At 43.3% G+C, this 16,971-nt stretch overlaps 1 protein-coding gene and 1 pseudogene across 1 annotated transcript; both read right to left on the bottom strand.

Annotated features, from left to right (window-relative positions):
- Window positions 1-6,977: 6,977 nt before the first annotated feature.
- On the bottom strand, window positions 6,978-8,110 carry LOC141287390 (ladderlectin-like; annotated as a pseudogene).
- Window positions 8,111-10,830: 2,720 nt separating this feature from the next.
- Window positions 10,831-11,970, bottom strand: LOC141287391 (galactose-specific lectin nattectin-like). The gene is made up of 5 exons (XM_073819533.1): window positions 11,901-11,970; window positions 11,631-11,725; window positions 11,313-11,438; window positions 11,046-11,160; window positions 10,831-10,898 (listed from the first exon to the last, which is right to left on the bottom strand). Exons 1-5 carry the CDS (start codon window positions 11,959-11,961, stop codon window positions 10,831-10,833), a joined length of 465 nt encoding a protein of 154 aa, XP_073675634.1. The 5' UTR covers window positions 11,962-11,970.
- Between the last annotated feature and the right edge of the window lie 5,001 nt (window positions 11,971-16,971).

Here is a 16,971-nt window from a genome sequence, read left to right as displayed (position 1 = left end):
CTTGGAGCTTGTGGAGGCGATCGAGCTGGCGGATGCTGTCCACCACCGCGAGGCAGGGGATCGAGTGACGCCGTTTCCCCGGAGGGTGGTCCAGGAGCGGCGCCCGCTCGAAGGCACCCAGCGGCCAGTCAGCAGGCCGACGGTTCCCCCACCGCGTGATGAGCCGATGCCCAGCGCTGAACCGCCTTCGCCCCCACGTGCGTGGCTGGCCGGCTGCATCGTACATCAGCGCCTACCATCGGGAGCCCCCGAAGCCGACGTGACGATGAACGGGAAACGGTTCCGGGCCCTCTTGGACTCAGGCAGTGCGGTCACCCTCGTCCAGACCCGGCTGTGTGGACGCCGCGACAACCAGAAGACGTACCTTCCCATTACCTGTGTGCACGGGGACACCCGCCAAGTGCCGGCCCAACCGGTAATCATCTCAGCACCTCAAGGCACCTGGACGGTGGAAGCTGGCCTCGTGGAAGACCTGCCGGTGGCCGTACTGCTTGGGAGAGACTGGCCCGGCTTTGATCGACTGCTCACCGCCGCCACTCAGCCGGCCAGCCAAAAGGGGAACCGTCGAAGACGGCGGCGGCCACGTGGACCCCGTCGCCGCCCAGCTCTGCTTGCCTCCGACAGCGGGAGAGATGGTGAGTCCCCCTCCCAAAATACTAACCTCTTTTTTGATGTTTACCAACAGGCTGCTGGAGGGGGCTCCTTCGCCAAGGAACAGCGGGAGGACGACCGTCTCAAGCACTGTTGGTCCCAAGTGCGGGTCATCGACGGAAAGGACGTCCTCCCACGGCCCCATCCTCTCCCGCACTTTGTCGTTGAGAATGGCCTGCTGTACTGTGTCGCTCAGCGGAGGGGGGAGGAGAAGAAACTGCTGGTTGTACCGAGAGGGAAGACCGAAACCATCCTGGAGCTGGCGCATTCCCATCCTATGGCAGGTCACCTCGGGGCAGCCAACACCACCCAGCGCATCCGCGACCGCTTTCACTGGCCGGGCCTGGAGGCCGAGGTGAAGCGGTTTTGCCAAGCCTGCCCGACCTGCCAAGCCACGTCGCCCAGGACCCCTCCCCCCAGCCCGCTCATACCGCTGCCCATCATCGAGGTGCCCTTCGAGCGGATTGGAATGGATCTCGTGGGGCCGTTGCCAAAGTCTGCCCGTGGCCATGAACACATCCTGGTTATCGTCGACTATGCCACCCGGTACCCAGAGGCAGTCCCCCTGAGGAAAGCTACCGCCAAGTCCATCGCCCAGGAACTGTTTCTGCTGGCCAGCCGAGTCGGCCTTCCTGCGGAGATACTGACTGACCAGGGTACTCCGTTCATGTCCCGGCTAATGGCGGATCTCTGCAGGCTGCTGCGGGTGAAGCAGTTGAGGACCACAGTCTACCACCCACAAACGGACGGCCTCGTGGAGAGATTCAACCAGACCCTCAAGCAAATGCTTCGACGTGTCGCTGCGGAGGATAAGCGGGACTGGGACCTCATGCTCCCGTATGTACTGTTTGGAATCCGCGAGGTCCCCCAGGCCTCAACTGGCTTCACCCCCTTTGAGCTCCTCTTTGGCCGGCAACTGCGCGGCCTCCTGGACGTCGCCAAGGAAGCTTGGGAGCAGCAGCCTGCCCCTCATCGTACCATCATCGAGCACGTCCGACAGATGAGGGAACGGATTGACCGAGTGATGCCGTTAGTCCGGGAACATCTGAGTAAGGCCCAACAAGCGCAGCAACGCCACAACAACCGGGCAGCCCAACCACGGGAGTTCCAGCCTGGAGACCGTGTCATGGTCCTGGTCCCTAGCTCCGCCTGTAAGTTCCTGGCCTCCTGGCAGGGACCCTACACAGTCCTGGAGAAGATCGGCCCAGTCACCTACCGGTTGAGGCAACCCGGTCGACGGCAGGCGGAGCAACTTTACCATGTCAACCTCCTGAAGAAGTGGGTAGGGGACCGGGAGCAAGTGGCTGCCCTCAGTCTCGTCGATCCCGTGGTTGTGGACGTCAACCCCCATCTCTCGGCTGCCCAGAAGGCGGAGCTGCAGCACCTGGTCAGTCAGTTCCAGGATGTGTTCTCCTCTTAGCCAGGGCAGACCAACATCGTACACCACGACATCAGGACGCCCCCAGGAGTGATCGTCAGGCAACGGCCTTACCGAGTTCCAGAAGCTCGTCGGCAGGCTATTGAGGAGGAAATTCAACAGATGCTAAAGTTGGGGGTAATCGAACCATCCCGGAGCCCATGGTCCAGCCCCATCGTCATGGTCCCTAAGCCAGATGGCACCCTCCGCTTTTGTAATGACTTCCGCCGCCTGAACGAAGTCTCCGAATTCGACGGGTACCCCATGCCTCGGGTTGACGAACTGCTGGACCGCCTGGGAAGGGCCCGGTACATCAGCACCCTCGACCTCACCAAGGGCTACTGGCAGGTACCATTCAGGAGGCTCAGGAAGCCATGGCCGAGTAAACGGTCCAGGTGGCCATGGCGGATCTGGGGGCTCAGGAAGCCATGGCCGAGTAATCAGTCCGGGAGGCCATGGTGGATCTGGAGGCTCAGAAAGCCATGGATGAGTAAACAGTCCGGGTGACCATGGAGGATCTGGGGGCTCAGGAAGCCATGGCCGAGTAAACAGTCCGGGAGGCCATGGAGGATCTGGGGGCTCAGGAAGCCATGGCCGAGTAAACAGTCCGGGAGGCCATGGCCGAGTAAACAGTCCAGGTGGCCACGGCCGATCAGGGGAGTAGCCCCCCCCCAAAATTTTCTTGGGGGAACTTAAGGCATAGTCCACCCAGGAGAGCACGGAAGGGCGTGCTGGAGAAAGCGCCAGCTCTGGAGGGGGAGCTGGAGAGAGCTCCGGCTCTGGAGGGTGCGCTGGTTCTTGAGGAGCGGGCTCTGGACGGCGCTCTGGCTCTTGAGGAGTGGACTCTGGACGGCGCTCTTGAGGAGAGGGCTCTGGAGGACTGGACGACCCTAGCGGAGACTCTGGAGGGCTGGGCGGAACCAGAGAAGACTCTGGGAGACTGGGCGGAACCAGCGGAGACTCTGGAAGGCTGGGCGGAACCAGCGGAGACTTTGACTTGGCGGTAGCCATCTTGGGTACATACTCAGGCTTGGTGGCCATCTTGGCCTGGGACTCAGGCTTGGCGGCCATCTTGGCCAGGGACTCAGGAACAACGACCATCTTGGCCAGGGATTCAGGCTTGGCGACCATCTTGGCCGGGAACTCAGGAACGGCGGCCATCTTGGCCGGGGACTCAGGAATAGGGGTGGGTATCGTTTGAATTTTATCGATTTCGATTCCGATTCCACTTATCGATTCCGATTCTTTTCGATTCCCAGTTTCGATTCCGATTTAGTAAAAAAAAAAAAAAAAACAACAAACACAAAAGTCAAACATTAATATATTAAACATGTTTATTTTCAGTGCTAGCTTGCAACATATTATTTTATTACAGGGGTTCTCAACCTTTTTTATATCAGGGCCCCCTTCTTCTCGGGTCAGTTTTGCAAGGCCCCCCTATGCCTGACATTTCCTCTAAAGGTGTTTATTTTTTTAACCTTTTTTATTAACCTAAACATTAGTTTTGCCTTTTTATTTTTCTCCTGCATGTTATAAAAAAATTCAAACAAACTTTAAATTAAAGCTATACTTTTGAATTTAAAAGAAAATCCTCTGCTCTAACTTTTTAACATGAATACACATATACAGATTTAAAGCACCTAAATTATTTAATTCAGACATTCTTCACAATTTCAGAGTACTCTTTCTTAAGTGACTGAATATCTACTGTTTGTATTTATTATAAAATAAACATATAAATGAAAAATACAGTAAATACATTGTAAATCTGTTTATGCTGGTGCTCATATGTGCTTAAACACCACTGACCCTTACAAGATCCACCTCTATGGGTAAGCATTCATTATAAAAAACTCACAGGACATTCATTTTGAAAACTATGCAAATATTTTGAAATTTCACACAAAAATACTATGGATCAGAGCACCGAATGCATGAATAGTTTGTGAATCAACAGCGGACTTATGCGTGCCTAATGTACGACTCCGATATACAAGAATGAATACATTAGGCACGCGCGAGTTCGTTACTATTACTCTGGTCATCTTTGCCTTTACATTACCGGGAGGGTTTGTTTCATGCAGCCAAGAGATAAAGTAGATACCTGTCTTCCCGCGGGGGTATAAGTGACTTTTATGTGGGATTTTGCGGGACGAAATAACATATATTCCTTCTGGAGTGGGCGGGCGCAGGACTAAAATCCGTCCCTTGCAGATCTCTAAGATGAAGTTTGCGTGCAGCGGTAGATTTGTCTTCGGTTTTTACAAAGCGTAGACACTTTTAAACGCTTACCGTGATCCATCTTGTCGACTGATGTTTACATTACCACGTAAGGTCCTGGCAGATTGCACGCGCGGAAGGTCCTGGCAGATCACTACAAGGAAAAAATGCAACCAGGAATCGAAACGAGGAATCGAAATTTTAATATTATAACAAGTATCCGATTCTTTATCTTAAGTATCCGATTCCAGAATCGGAATCGATTTTCGATTCCCAACCCTACTCAGGAACGGCGGCCATCTTGGCCAGGAACTCAGGAACGGAGGCCATCTTGCGTGCAAACTCTGGCGTGGCAGCCATCTTACATACCGACTCTGGCGTGGCAGCCATCTTACATGCCGACTCTGGCGTGGCAGCCATCTTGCTTGCAGACTCTGGCGTGGCAGCCATCTTGCTTGCAGACTCGGGCGTGGCAGCTATCTTGCTTGCAGATGCTGGCGTGGCAGCCATCTTGCTTGCAGACTTGGGCGTGGCAGCCATCTTGCTTGCAGATTCGGGCGTGGTAGCCATCTTGCTTGCAGACTTGGGCGTGGTAGCCATCTTGCTTGCAGACTTGGGCGTGGTAGCCATCTTGCTTGCAGACTCTGGCGTGGCAGCCATCTTGCTTGCAGACTCTGGCGTGGCAGCCATCTTATGCTGTGGCTCTGGGCTAGCAAACACCTTGCACTGTGGCTCAGGGCTAGCAGACATCTTGTGCTGTGGTTCTGGGCTAGCAGACATTTTGGGTGCAGATTCTGACATGGCGACAGCCATCTTGTGAGCTGGTTGTGGTTTGGTAGATGTGGCTTGAACAGTTCCAGACATGACAGATGGGATGTGTAAAAGTTCTGGTGATGTGGGTGCTGTAGGACTGTGGGGCTCCTCATCCGCAGTCCCAACAGTAAACGTTGAACCGGCCAGCAGGAGAGCATAGTCTATGTACTGTTCAAGTGTCCAGTGCGGGGTGTGTAAAGGCATATTGGGTTTTAAATTCTGGTTCAGTCCATAACAGAAAATGTGCTTTAGAAAAATGTCAGTGAAATCTACCTGGTAACATAGTTTGCAGAAGTCAGCCACATACTCCTCAATAGGCCGGTTGTTCTGGCGAAGACGAACTAGACAGTCTCCTGGGTTCATGGTGAACGGCTGATGAATAAAGCCGCTGGATCCGGGGTGTGGCAAAGTATTCTGTAACGAGGGAGGTCTGGAGACTGACGTGTGGATCCAAACGCAGGCTTTATTAGAAGACGTGGTCAAACAGACAGGGTCAAACACCAGCAAGCAATAACAACGAGGATAATTCAGAGAGTAGTCCAAAAAACAGGCGTGGGTCAGAAACCAAATGGGCAGTCAGAGTAAAAGGAACACAAATGAAACAAACCAACAAAACAAGGCTAAACTAAAACTAAGACTGAAACTAGAAAACAAAACCAGGAATAAACTAGGAAACACGGAGACTTGGAAACTGGGAAACACGCTTGGTAAGGTTCGCAGGAGAAACGCAATACTTTGCGGTGTGAGTGTGTGCAGAGCATGCTTTTATGCAGTCCGTGTGATGAGCTGCAGGTGTGTGTGTGAATGAGCTGCAGGTGTGAGCAGTGATGGGTGCAGTGGCTTGTGGGGGCTGAAGTCCATGAAGTGTAGTGCAAGAGTTTGTGATCCTAGGGCGACGGAGGCTGAATTCGTGACAAACAGGAAGTAACCACCGAAGCAGCAGAGGGAGCAGCAACAGTCAGTGAGGGACAGGGCTCCCCCTGCTGGCCTGGTGTGACAACAGCATTGGCTGCTAGAAGCCTCTGTAATAATATGTATATCTGCAAGGAATGTGTCACAATATAAGGTACAGTATTGCTGTACTGATATTTTGAGCACAGCCCTATTTAGGGAGCCCCTTTTATAGTGATAGAAATATTACTAATTCTATTGTTTGAGTTCTGAACTAAACATAAATGGAATTAAAACTTCGAATAATGCATTGTCTTATTAATGATGTTGTTACTTGTAGTAACTGGATGCCTACAATGAAGTGATGGACCCGAGTGGCTCTTTAATGCCTTGTTCCAGGTGCCCTTTTTATACTTTGAGCACCTGCCCCTTTAAAGGTCTCAGCACGGCCCTGCTGTGACTCATCATCTTTGTCATGCGTGTATATAGACTCTTGTAATCAAACCGTTTAAGTCAAAATACATTTCTTTACAGTGCTTCTGTAAACAGTGTTCATTGTGTGAAGAGTATTGTCATTGTGGATAAAGGCTGACGATCAGTAATCAATTGCAAATGAATCAACACTCATATAGTAATTTTGTATTGTAGTAAGTGTTTATATATATATATACTAGTTAGTTACTATATATATATATATATATATATATATATATATATATATATATATATATATATGTATATATATTTAATGCATCTTCTTCTCAGTAAGCTAAGACATGTAGGGTATATTTTAATGTTTTGATATGAGCCAGACTTTTCTTTTATGCCATTAATGCCATTCTAATACACCACAACACACAAGGTTTGCTTTAATGCTTTTATTGATTTGGGAAATGTGTCAGTGAGAAGAGATTAAAGTTCAAAACATTTTGTAAAGATAAGGTACAATCAACGTAACTTTGGAGCAGGATGACTGCATATGATCTCACAGGTCTTTAGCACAAACATAGCCAATTAAGTTTGAGCAGTCTCTATCATTCCAGCAACGGTTAGCTGAAGGGTGGAAATATAAAATGAGTTATTAAAATCATTACAGTAGTGTTAGAAAATAAGCCAATTTATGTTACTCTTTAATGTGAAGTTGTAGGATGGTAAACATTTGACATTAAAAAACCACACTGCATTCTTACGGGTCCAGTTGATCTCTCCACAGTCCTCCGCTGAATCAAGATCATTAGGTTCCCCAGAGCACCAGTTGGTGTAGGCAAAGGGAGTTCCATCACCCCACACCCACTGTCCTTCCTAAAGAGCAAAGACAGTTATTAAAAGACCGCACTACTGTACTCAGACTCCATAAAGAAGTTCATTTAGTTTGCCTTTGAAGAAGTTATACCATCTTCATTAGAAACTTTTGAAATTTCAGTTTAGACAAACAAATAAGTCTCTTTAGGGCACACAACCTAACTTACTTGTACACCATCATGAGCACCAATCCAACATAGTGAGGAAGTAGTAGGCAACAGACTCATCAGAAAATCATTCTCCACTTTACTGTGCACAGATGCAAGATTTGCATTCTCCTTTTGGCAGTTTCTCTAAAGAAAAAAATATATTTTTTTAGCAAAAAGTGCAAATTACTTTTTAAACAACATTTTAGTCCAACAAAATCTGATTTGATTAATTATTTGCTCAGTAACAGTTTTCTGTCAAATTTACTTGAAGAAAGGGATTTTGACTTTCACCTTGGTATAACTAACACTTTACCTCTGCTGTGACCCAGTTACAGTAACCCTCTGGGAGAAGTACATGAAGCATCGGACTCCAAAATTTGTCCATCCATAGGGGCACTTTTCAATTTTATCAACTGTATCCAGTATAAAGGTTAGTCTTGTAATATTCGCATTAGTACTCTTATTATAGAAATACTTATATAATAAAAGAATACTGTATTTTGTCCTACTATCCCTCTCCATAAAGCTACAAAATGCAGACAAACTTGGCAGAACAAGCTTTTAATTAGAATAATGAGGGTTTATATAAATAAACGTCTTGTTTACCTTCTGCATTCCCAATAGAGAACACAGTGAAAAGAAGCAGAAGACTTCTCAGCATTGCCATGATGAACCTGAAAATTAATGAGCCGCAAAAGTTAATGGTCCGCACTCATATATTGCACACCGTGGATTTCTGATGTATTTTAAAGACAAATTTATTCAGTAGGTCTCTGTGCCAAAAACTCACCTTGGTTTTCAGATTGTTGCGTCCAGAATCTCAGAGGAAGATTTTGAAGTTCCAGAAAGAGCCCTGCTTTTATACTTCACTTGATTTCAAGTGTGCATAAGTCACAAGGATGATACAGGATGTTATTGTTTGATATGAGGACTTGTGTACACATACAATAGAAATCAGATACGAGCGATAACATTATCAGCTTAAATACTTAAGCATTTGAAAAAATTATATGAGGGGAATTTTCCCCCCACGCTCAACTGATGACACGTGTGCTAAAAAAAAAAAAATTAACTTAAAAGTAAAATAGGGGTTGGGTTTCCCATAGAATGACTTAACTCGCTACTTAATACTGTAGTATGATGCAGTGGGGAAATTAACTAGCCACAGCTATTTTCCAACACTTTTGATGTTTAATTGATGTTGTCTAACAATATCCGCTTGTTAAATTGTGATGTATCAAATACTGCTTCCAGGTCCACACTCAGAGTGAAAATACTACTGTATAGGTCTGGGCGATATGGGCAAAAATTCATATATCGGTATTTTTAGGAGGAATGACGGTATACGATATATATCCGGTATTTTTCCATAAATGGTTACTTTGAGAGTCAAAGCCTTTATTAAACCTTTATTAAACAGTTTTTGAGCAAAATATAATTCAAACACAGGGGTTTCCCTCCCTGTTTACAAATAAACAGCTGCACAACAAATAAACATCTGCACAAAATCTATGATAAATAAAATACTGTACAGGTTGTTTCTCCTGCAAACACTATAAGCTGCACAACATATTTCAAATTATAAAAAAAATCTTTGATAAATAAAATACAGTACAGGCTAGACCATAAATCGGCTGTTAGTGCGAAATGAGCCACTTTTGTGAGCCGCTCGGAAAGCTTCCCTCTGACCTCTGACCCCCTGACTGTACATTTGCGTACTTGTACTTGTGATTGGGTAGCTCGTATCTTGGGTCAATGGTTTTTATCAGCGTTTTAAAACCCTCTTTTTCCACCGTTGTTATAGGAACCATGTCTTTAGGAATGTGATACGTTACCGCATTAGTTCTATCGTGCCACTTGCAACTTTTCTTTTCTTAAGGCACACTTCGGGTAAAAGATGCTTCCAGAGAGCTTTGTTTCGGGGCAGATGTTTTGGGTTGCGGCTGCGTAGTCTTTGTGGCCGAAGTTGTTGCACGAAGTTGTAAATACTCATCGTACTTCACTTTATGGTAAAGCTGTAGGTGGTGGAAGAGATTTGAAGTGCTTCCACATTTTGATACAACTGATTTATAACATTCTCCGCAGATGGGCTGTTTTTTGCTGCTCATCGGAAGTTTTTAATCCAAACCATCTCCAGATAAGTGAACTATTGTTTTTCTTTTTACTGACCAGTACATTTTCTGTGTTGACCGGCGCTGCATGTTCGTCCATGTCGCGTGCTACCTTGGAGTGGTCTGTTTCGAGCAGAATGCGCACGTGCATGTGTGGCCACAAACCATATCGATATGAAAGATATTGGATAATCCTGCATCGCGTTGGGGAATCATATCGATATATCCCCAGAACTCGATATACCGCCCAGCCCTACTACTGTATCTCAACAGCCATTTATGCTCTTAAATGTTTAAACTGGCAAAGCTTAAATGAGTTTAGTTCAAACACAGATAGCAACGTGTGCTGTCCAGGTCTCACCTGCATACGCATGTTATCAGTACCCGAGTGATGACGAAATAAATGACTGCTCGTGTTCTAGCATACAGCACTCACATTGAACATAAATAAAATAATACATCAAAATAATATGGTAAGACACACAAGTTTTCAATGTCAAGAAGAAAAACAAGCTGTTTTGAAAAGCTAAAAATAGCTGGACGCGGATAAGACCGGAACCCAGACCCATAAAATTGACAAATGGCCGTGTCCGCTCTTACATGAGGAAAAAGGTGGATAAGGAGCAGTTGATGGGTGTCACACTCACTGTTTGGACTGTGGACTTTTTGTTCTGGTTCCCTCTGTTGTTAAATAATTTGTTATTTAGTTCAGCTGTGTTCACCTTGTGTCCACTGGTATTTATTTGAATGCATTGTGAAAATATAGATTTCTGTCATCAAACAGTTTAAGTCAAAATACGTCTCTTTACATTGCTTCTGTGTAAACAGTGTTCATTGTCTGAAGAGTTTTGCCATTGTGGATAAAGGCTGATGATAAGTAATTAATTGCAAAGTAAGTGCAATATTTTGTAGTAAGTGTTGTTAAAATATTTAATGCATCTTCTTAATAGGATATGATAAGACATATAGGTATATTTTAATATGAACCAAACTTTTCTTCTTTTATCTATACCTAAGAATTGTATTAGATTTGCAAAATACTAATTGTCTTTTTGTATCTAGATAGTAACACAAACATACAAACAAACAGAACACTCGATGCCTAATGCCATTTTAATACACCACAACATACAAGGTTTGCTTTAATGCTTTTATTGATTTGAGGAATGTGTCAGTGAGAAGAGATTAAAGTTCAGAACATTTATAAAGATAAGACTGGAAAATGTAAATGTAGTACAATCAAAGTAACTGTGGAGCAGGATGACTGCATATGACCTCACAGGTCTTTAGCACAAACATAGCCCATTAAGGTTGAACAGCTTTCATCATTCCAGCAATGATTAGCTGAAGGGTGGAAACATGAAATTGGTTATTTAAACCATTACAGTAGTGTCAGAAAATTAGCCATTTAATGGTACGCTTTAATGTGAAATTATAGGACGGTAAATATTTGAAAGTGAAAAATAAATTTAAAAAATACTACATTCTTACAGGACACGCTGATCTCTACACAGTGCTCGGGACCCGGATTGTGATTGTTAGGTTCCCCAGTGCACCAGTTGGTGTAGCTATAGAAAGTTCCATCATTCCACAGCCACTGTCCTTCCTAAAGATCAAAAACATTTATAAAAGTGCACTACTGTACTCAGAATATAGAGGGTCATTTAGTTTGTCTTTGAAGAAGTTAAACCATCTTCATTAGAAACTTTAGTAATTTCAGTTTAGACAAACTCTTTAGGCCACACAACTTTAACTTACTTGTTCACCATCATGAGCACCAATCCAACATCGTGTGGAAGAAGATGGCAACAGACTCAGCAGAAAATCATTCTCCAGTTTACTGCGCACAGATGCGAGATTTGCATCCTCTTTTTGGCAGTTTCTCTGAAGATACATTTTTATTATTATTATTATTATTATTATCAATACAAAATAGTCTTTTTAGCTAAATGTGTAAATTACTTTAAACAAAATCTGTTTTTTTTTTTTTTTTTTTACATTACAAGCTGTGTCAAAGCAACCTTACAGTATTAAAATAATAAAAAATAATAATACAAGTTGTAACTAACACTTTACCTCGGCTGTGACCCAGTTAACTGACTGAGAGAAGAACTTGAAGCATCGGACTCCAAAATTTGTCCATCCATAGGGGCATTTTTTAACTTTATCAACTGTATCCAGTATATAAAGGTTAGGCTTGTAATATTCACATTATTACTCTTATTATGCAAAGCATATGATTGTTCCTATTATTCCTCTCTCTAAAGCTACAAAATGCCAAAGGTTTGGCAGAACAAGCTTTTAAATGGAATAATGAGGGTTGATATAAATAATTGTCTTGTTTACCTTCTGCATTCCCCATGGAGAACGCAATGAAAAGAAGCAGAAGACTTCGCAGCATTGCCATGATGAATCTGAAAATTAATAAGCAGCAAAAGTTAATAGTCTGCACTCACATATTGCACGCTGTGGATTCTCAATGTATTTTAAAGACAAAGTTATTCAGTAGGTGCCAAAAACTCACCTTGGTTTTCAGATTTGTTGCATTCAGAATCCCAGAGGAAAATTTTATGAAGTTCCAGAAAGAGCCCTGCTTTTATACTTACTTAATGTCAAGTGTGTAACGTAAGTCATAAAAATGATACAGGATGTGATTGTTTGATATGTGGACATTTGTACACATACAATAGAATTCAAATTTCGGGAGAATACGTTATCACACTCATCTGATGACATCTGATCTGGACCAACTAAAATGGACCAACTAAGATTTCAGCATAGGAACAAAGGTTAGGATCATGTTTTTTTTTTAGTAGTATTACACAAGTCAGTGTATGAGTCCCTAATGTGTAAATCCCTGTCGCTAATCCGTCGTGTAGCAGCAGCTATGGTACCCCAGACAGTCGTTCAGTGTGAGAAGAGCACCGATCTGATGACTTTAAAAATTGTGCAGTGTGAACCCAGCATTAGTATTAATACAGAAGTGAGACCTTTTTTTAAGGTGTTAAAATAATGTAATCTGCATGTTGGAATATGACATTAAAAAAAGCCAAATCATACATGGTACATTCTGTTGTAAAAATATCGGTAAAATTTTAACATTACAGCAATTAGCAATTACAGCAATCTCTCCTTCGAAAGCCACATTTCTAGCATTTGCAAAACCGCATTTTTCCATCTTAAAAATATATCAAAATTACGACCTGTGCTGTCAATGTCAAATGCCGAAACGTTAATTCACGCGTTCATGACCTCAAGGGTAGATTATTGTAATGCTTTTTTGGGTGGTTGTTCTGCACGCTTAATAATCAAACTTCAGCTGGTCCAAAATGCAGCAGCAAGAGTTCTTACTAAAACCAGAAAGTATGACCATATTAGCCCGGTTCTGTCAACACTGCATTGGCTCCCTATAAAACATCGTATAGATTTGAAAATCTTGCTAATTACTTCTAAAGCCCTCAATGGTTTAGCTCCTCAGTACTTGAGCGAGCTCCTATCGCATTATAGTCCCTCACGTCCGCTGCGTTCTCAAAATTCTGGCAATTTGATAGTACCTAGAATATCAAAATCAACTGCCGGTGGCAGATCATTTTCTCATCTAGCGCCTAAACTCTGGAACAATCTACCTAACACTGTTCGGGAGGCAGATATAATCTGTCAGTTTAAATCTAGATTAAAGACACATCTCTTTAACCTGGCCTACACATAAAACATTAATACATTCCTATAATTCAAATCCGTTAAACGATTGTTAGGCTGCATTAATTAGGTCAACCGGAACCGAAAACACTTCCCATAACACCTGATGTACTCGTTGCATCGTAAGAAGAATGGCATCTACGCTAATATTAGTCTGTTTCATTCTTATTCCGAGGTCACCGTAGCCACCAGACCCAGATGGTCACTGCAGTCCCCTGGATCCAGTCCGTACCCAGCTCAGATCATGGATCACCACCTATAGATGACTTCTATAGCCCTGAATGTCAACCAGATGAGCTCCAGAGACGGATTATCAATGAAGACCTCTCCACCTAGATGTCCATCGGCGCTACACCACAGGAACCTGATGAGTTTTCTGCAATCTGACATTGGTAAAAATTGCTGGTTTCGTCTGGCCAGAGGAGAACTGGTCCCCCGATTGAGCTTGGTTTCTCCCAAGGTTTTTTTCTCCATTTCTGTCACTTGTGGAGTTTTGGTTCCTTGCCGCTGTCACCTCTGGCTTGCTTAGTTGGGGACACTTTCCAGCGATATCGTATACTATTTGAACTGAGCTGGATGATGATATTACTGAATTCATTGATGAACTGCCTATAACTTAAAATTGATTGTTTACAATAATGCGTTACTTACACACTACTGTCCTGTTTAAATACTGTGAAGTTGCTTTGACACAATCTGCATTGTTAAAGCGCTATATTAATAAAGGTGACTTGACTTGACAATTCAGTGACTAAGTAACAAATCAGAATCAGAATGAGCTTTATTGACAGGTTTGTTTAAACATACTAGGAATTTGTTGTAGTGACAGAAGCTCCACAGTGCAACAGAATGACAGTGACAAGACAAGACACATTATAAAAAGAACAATAAACAAGTATACAAGACAGACAATGTGCAAAACACACAATATACAAAATAAACAATTTACTATGTACAGGTATGTTAGGTACAAATTTCAATGTAAATAAGTATGTGTGTTAAATAAATAACTGAATAAATTCATGTAAAATAGTGTGTGTTCCACGATTACTGTCAGGTGTTCATGAGAACGATTGCCTGAGCGTGTGGTGCTCCAGGTTGTTATGTATCCTGTATCCAGATCAGACGGTCACTGCAGTCTCCCGGATCTAGTCCGTGCCCATCAGCACCCAGAGATATCCTCTACAGCCCTGAATGTCAGCAGAGACCACATCAACTAGATGACAGAGACAGATCATCAGTGAAGACCTCATCACCTAGACGGCCATCGACGCAAGACAGCGAAAACCAGATGAGTCCTCTCCAGTCTGATTTTGTGGCAACTTGGAACTCTTGCATCTACATTAATATTAGTCTGTTTGTTTCTTATTCCCTGGTCACCATAGCCACCAGATCCAGTCCGTGTCCAGATCAGATGGTCACTGCAGTCCCCCGGATCCAGTCCAAACCAAGAGCAGATGGTGGATCAACACCTACAGCCGAATGTCAGCGGATACCATGTCAACTAGATGAGCCCCAGAGACAGATCATCAAGAAAGAACTCCTACCCTAAACGGCCACCGGCACAAGGCCATGGGAACCAGATGAGTCCTCCCCAATTTGACTTTGTTGCAATATGGAACTCTTGCATTATTATTGACATTTTACTTTATTATTTTAATACTGTAAGGTTGCTTTGACACAACTTGTATTATAAAAAGCGCTGTATAAATAATCTTGACTTGACTTGACTTATGACTGCACCAGACAGTCAGCTCTTTAACCTCCTGTCTGTAAGCAGACTCGTCACCATCCTGATTGCGGCCAATAAGTGAGGTGTTGTCAGCAGACTTCAGGAGCTTGACAGAGGGGTCTTTAGAGGTGCAGTCATTTGTGTACAGGGAGAAGAGCAGTGGGGAGAGAACACAACCCGGGAACAGAGTCTCTCTCTGGGCTGGACTTGGAAACTGAAGCCCTCACTTGGCTGGACGTGAAAACAGGAGCCCTCTCTGGGCTGGTCAAGGAAACAGGAGTCCTCTCTGGGCTGGATGGGGAAAACCAGAGCCCTCTCTGGGCTGGAAGTGGTAACAGGAACCCTCTCTGGGCTGGTCGAGGAAACAGGAGTCCTCTCTGGGCTGGACGTGGGAACAGGAGCCCTCTCTGGGCTGGTCGAGGAAACAGGAGTCCTCTTTGGGCTGGATGCTGGAACATTCTCTGCCACTATTCACGCTATTCAAGTGCAATGACACATGCGTGTGCATTCCTCGAATGAAAGTGACACTTCATACTATGTATTTTTCTAAAGTCAGGTATGCATCTTTTACTCTTAGATTCATCTTTGAGAATTTGATGTCTTGTATTGATAGATATCTTTGAATTGGCTATATAATTTGCATAATACATATTTAATACTTACATTTGATTTTATTCTGACTTACGCTGAAATAATTTTTTTCGAGTAGATTAAGTGAAGGTGTATGTTACATACTAAATCTCAGGTTAGATGGAGCATGGGGCACTTCAGATGAGGTTCTAGATTTCTGATTAACTGCTTGACTTTATTTTGTTATTAAGTTGTTATGCAGTTACATTAACTATGGGGGGGGGCTAGACAAAATACTTTTGGAGTACTAGCATGGTTCCGCCATATTTCATAGTACTAGCCATAACCACTGGTTATTGTCTTAACTTTACTCAAATTGTTATATAGTTAGACTAACTATAGGGGGCAAGATAAAACACTTAAAGTATTAGCATATTTCATAGTGCTAGACATAACCTCTGGTTATTGTTTGAGCTTTAACTAAGTTGTTACATAGGTGACTGTCGGGGGCTAAACAGAATCACTATTTAAAGAATATCAAGCATGAGGTGGTCTAATAAATAATTAGCCATAACCTCTGACTAATGTTCAGACTGGAGAGTTTGTGATCATGAGGTACACGTAAATCGGCCGACGTGATACACTCTGAGCGACATAGATTCCTAATGAACGAGTAAATATAAAGAGTTAGAATAATCTAGAAATTGACAAACAACCAAATTGCATTTCAACCTAAATTCAAGGTCATAATAAAATTGAATCAGATTAGAATGCCAATAAAGAACCTTTATTTTTGTGGGCTCAACACATGAACAGGATACATAATCAGGCCTACTGAAAACTGTAAATATCAAAAAGATATCATGTTTTCAGTTCTGTTCAGAGATGGACTGTGAAAATAACAGGAAACAGATCTGAGAAAAAGTGTTCACAGGAAAACCAGCAAGACCAACAAAACTTTATTTATGCTACCAGTAGGCTATGACAAGAATTGATAATGGAGATAATAGTGTTTGTTAAAGTCAACAATTAAAGACAGCTGAAATGTTTAAATATTTGAAAAAGTGCAGGCATGCAAAGATTGGCTCAATAACAATTAGAATATTGTGAAAGGCTTAAAGTTGTATGTCTTAAAAATATGAATGTCATTTTGTGCTTGGGTTACAACAATTGCTATGGTGCACTAAAAACTCGCCAACAATGTCCCATGCATTAAAAATGAGTCATTGCCATTTATTTGAGTAGCTGACTATTTAAGTTATTGGTAACGCAGTGAGGCCAATAATATTGTAAATGATGCTCATAATAATTATATTAATTATATTTTTTATCTAGTTAATGGAAGACCAGTACCAAATGCAGGTCTGAGAGCTGGACAAAATCCAAATATTTTTGGATCCAATTGAAGAGTATGTA

The sequence above is a fragment of the Garra rufa genome, chromosome 15 (genome assembly GCF_049309525.1).
Source record: "Garra rufa chromosome 15, GarRuf1.0, whole genome shotgun sequence".
NCBI classification, from domain to species: domain Eukaryota; kingdom Metazoa; phylum Chordata; class Actinopteri; order Cypriniformes; family Cyprinidae; genus Garra; species Garra rufa.
This window is presented reverse-complemented; position numbering and strand designations above follow the sequence as displayed.

Excerpts from the sequence above, each read along its gene's own strand:
- LOC141287391 (XM_073819533.1), bottom strand. The coding sequence starts at position 11,961 with ATGGCAATGCTGCGAAGTCTTCTGCTTCTTTTCATTGCGTTCTCCATG. Across the intron at positions 11,439-11,630 it reads TTAACTGGGTCACAGCCGAG|AGAAACTGCCAAAAAGAGGA; the intron begins GTAAAGTGTTAG and ends ATGTATCTTCAG. Across the intron at positions 10,899-11,045 it reads TGTAGAGATCAGCGTGTCCT|CTAATCATTGCTGGAATGAT; the intron begins GTAAGAATGTAG and ends TCCACCCTTCAG.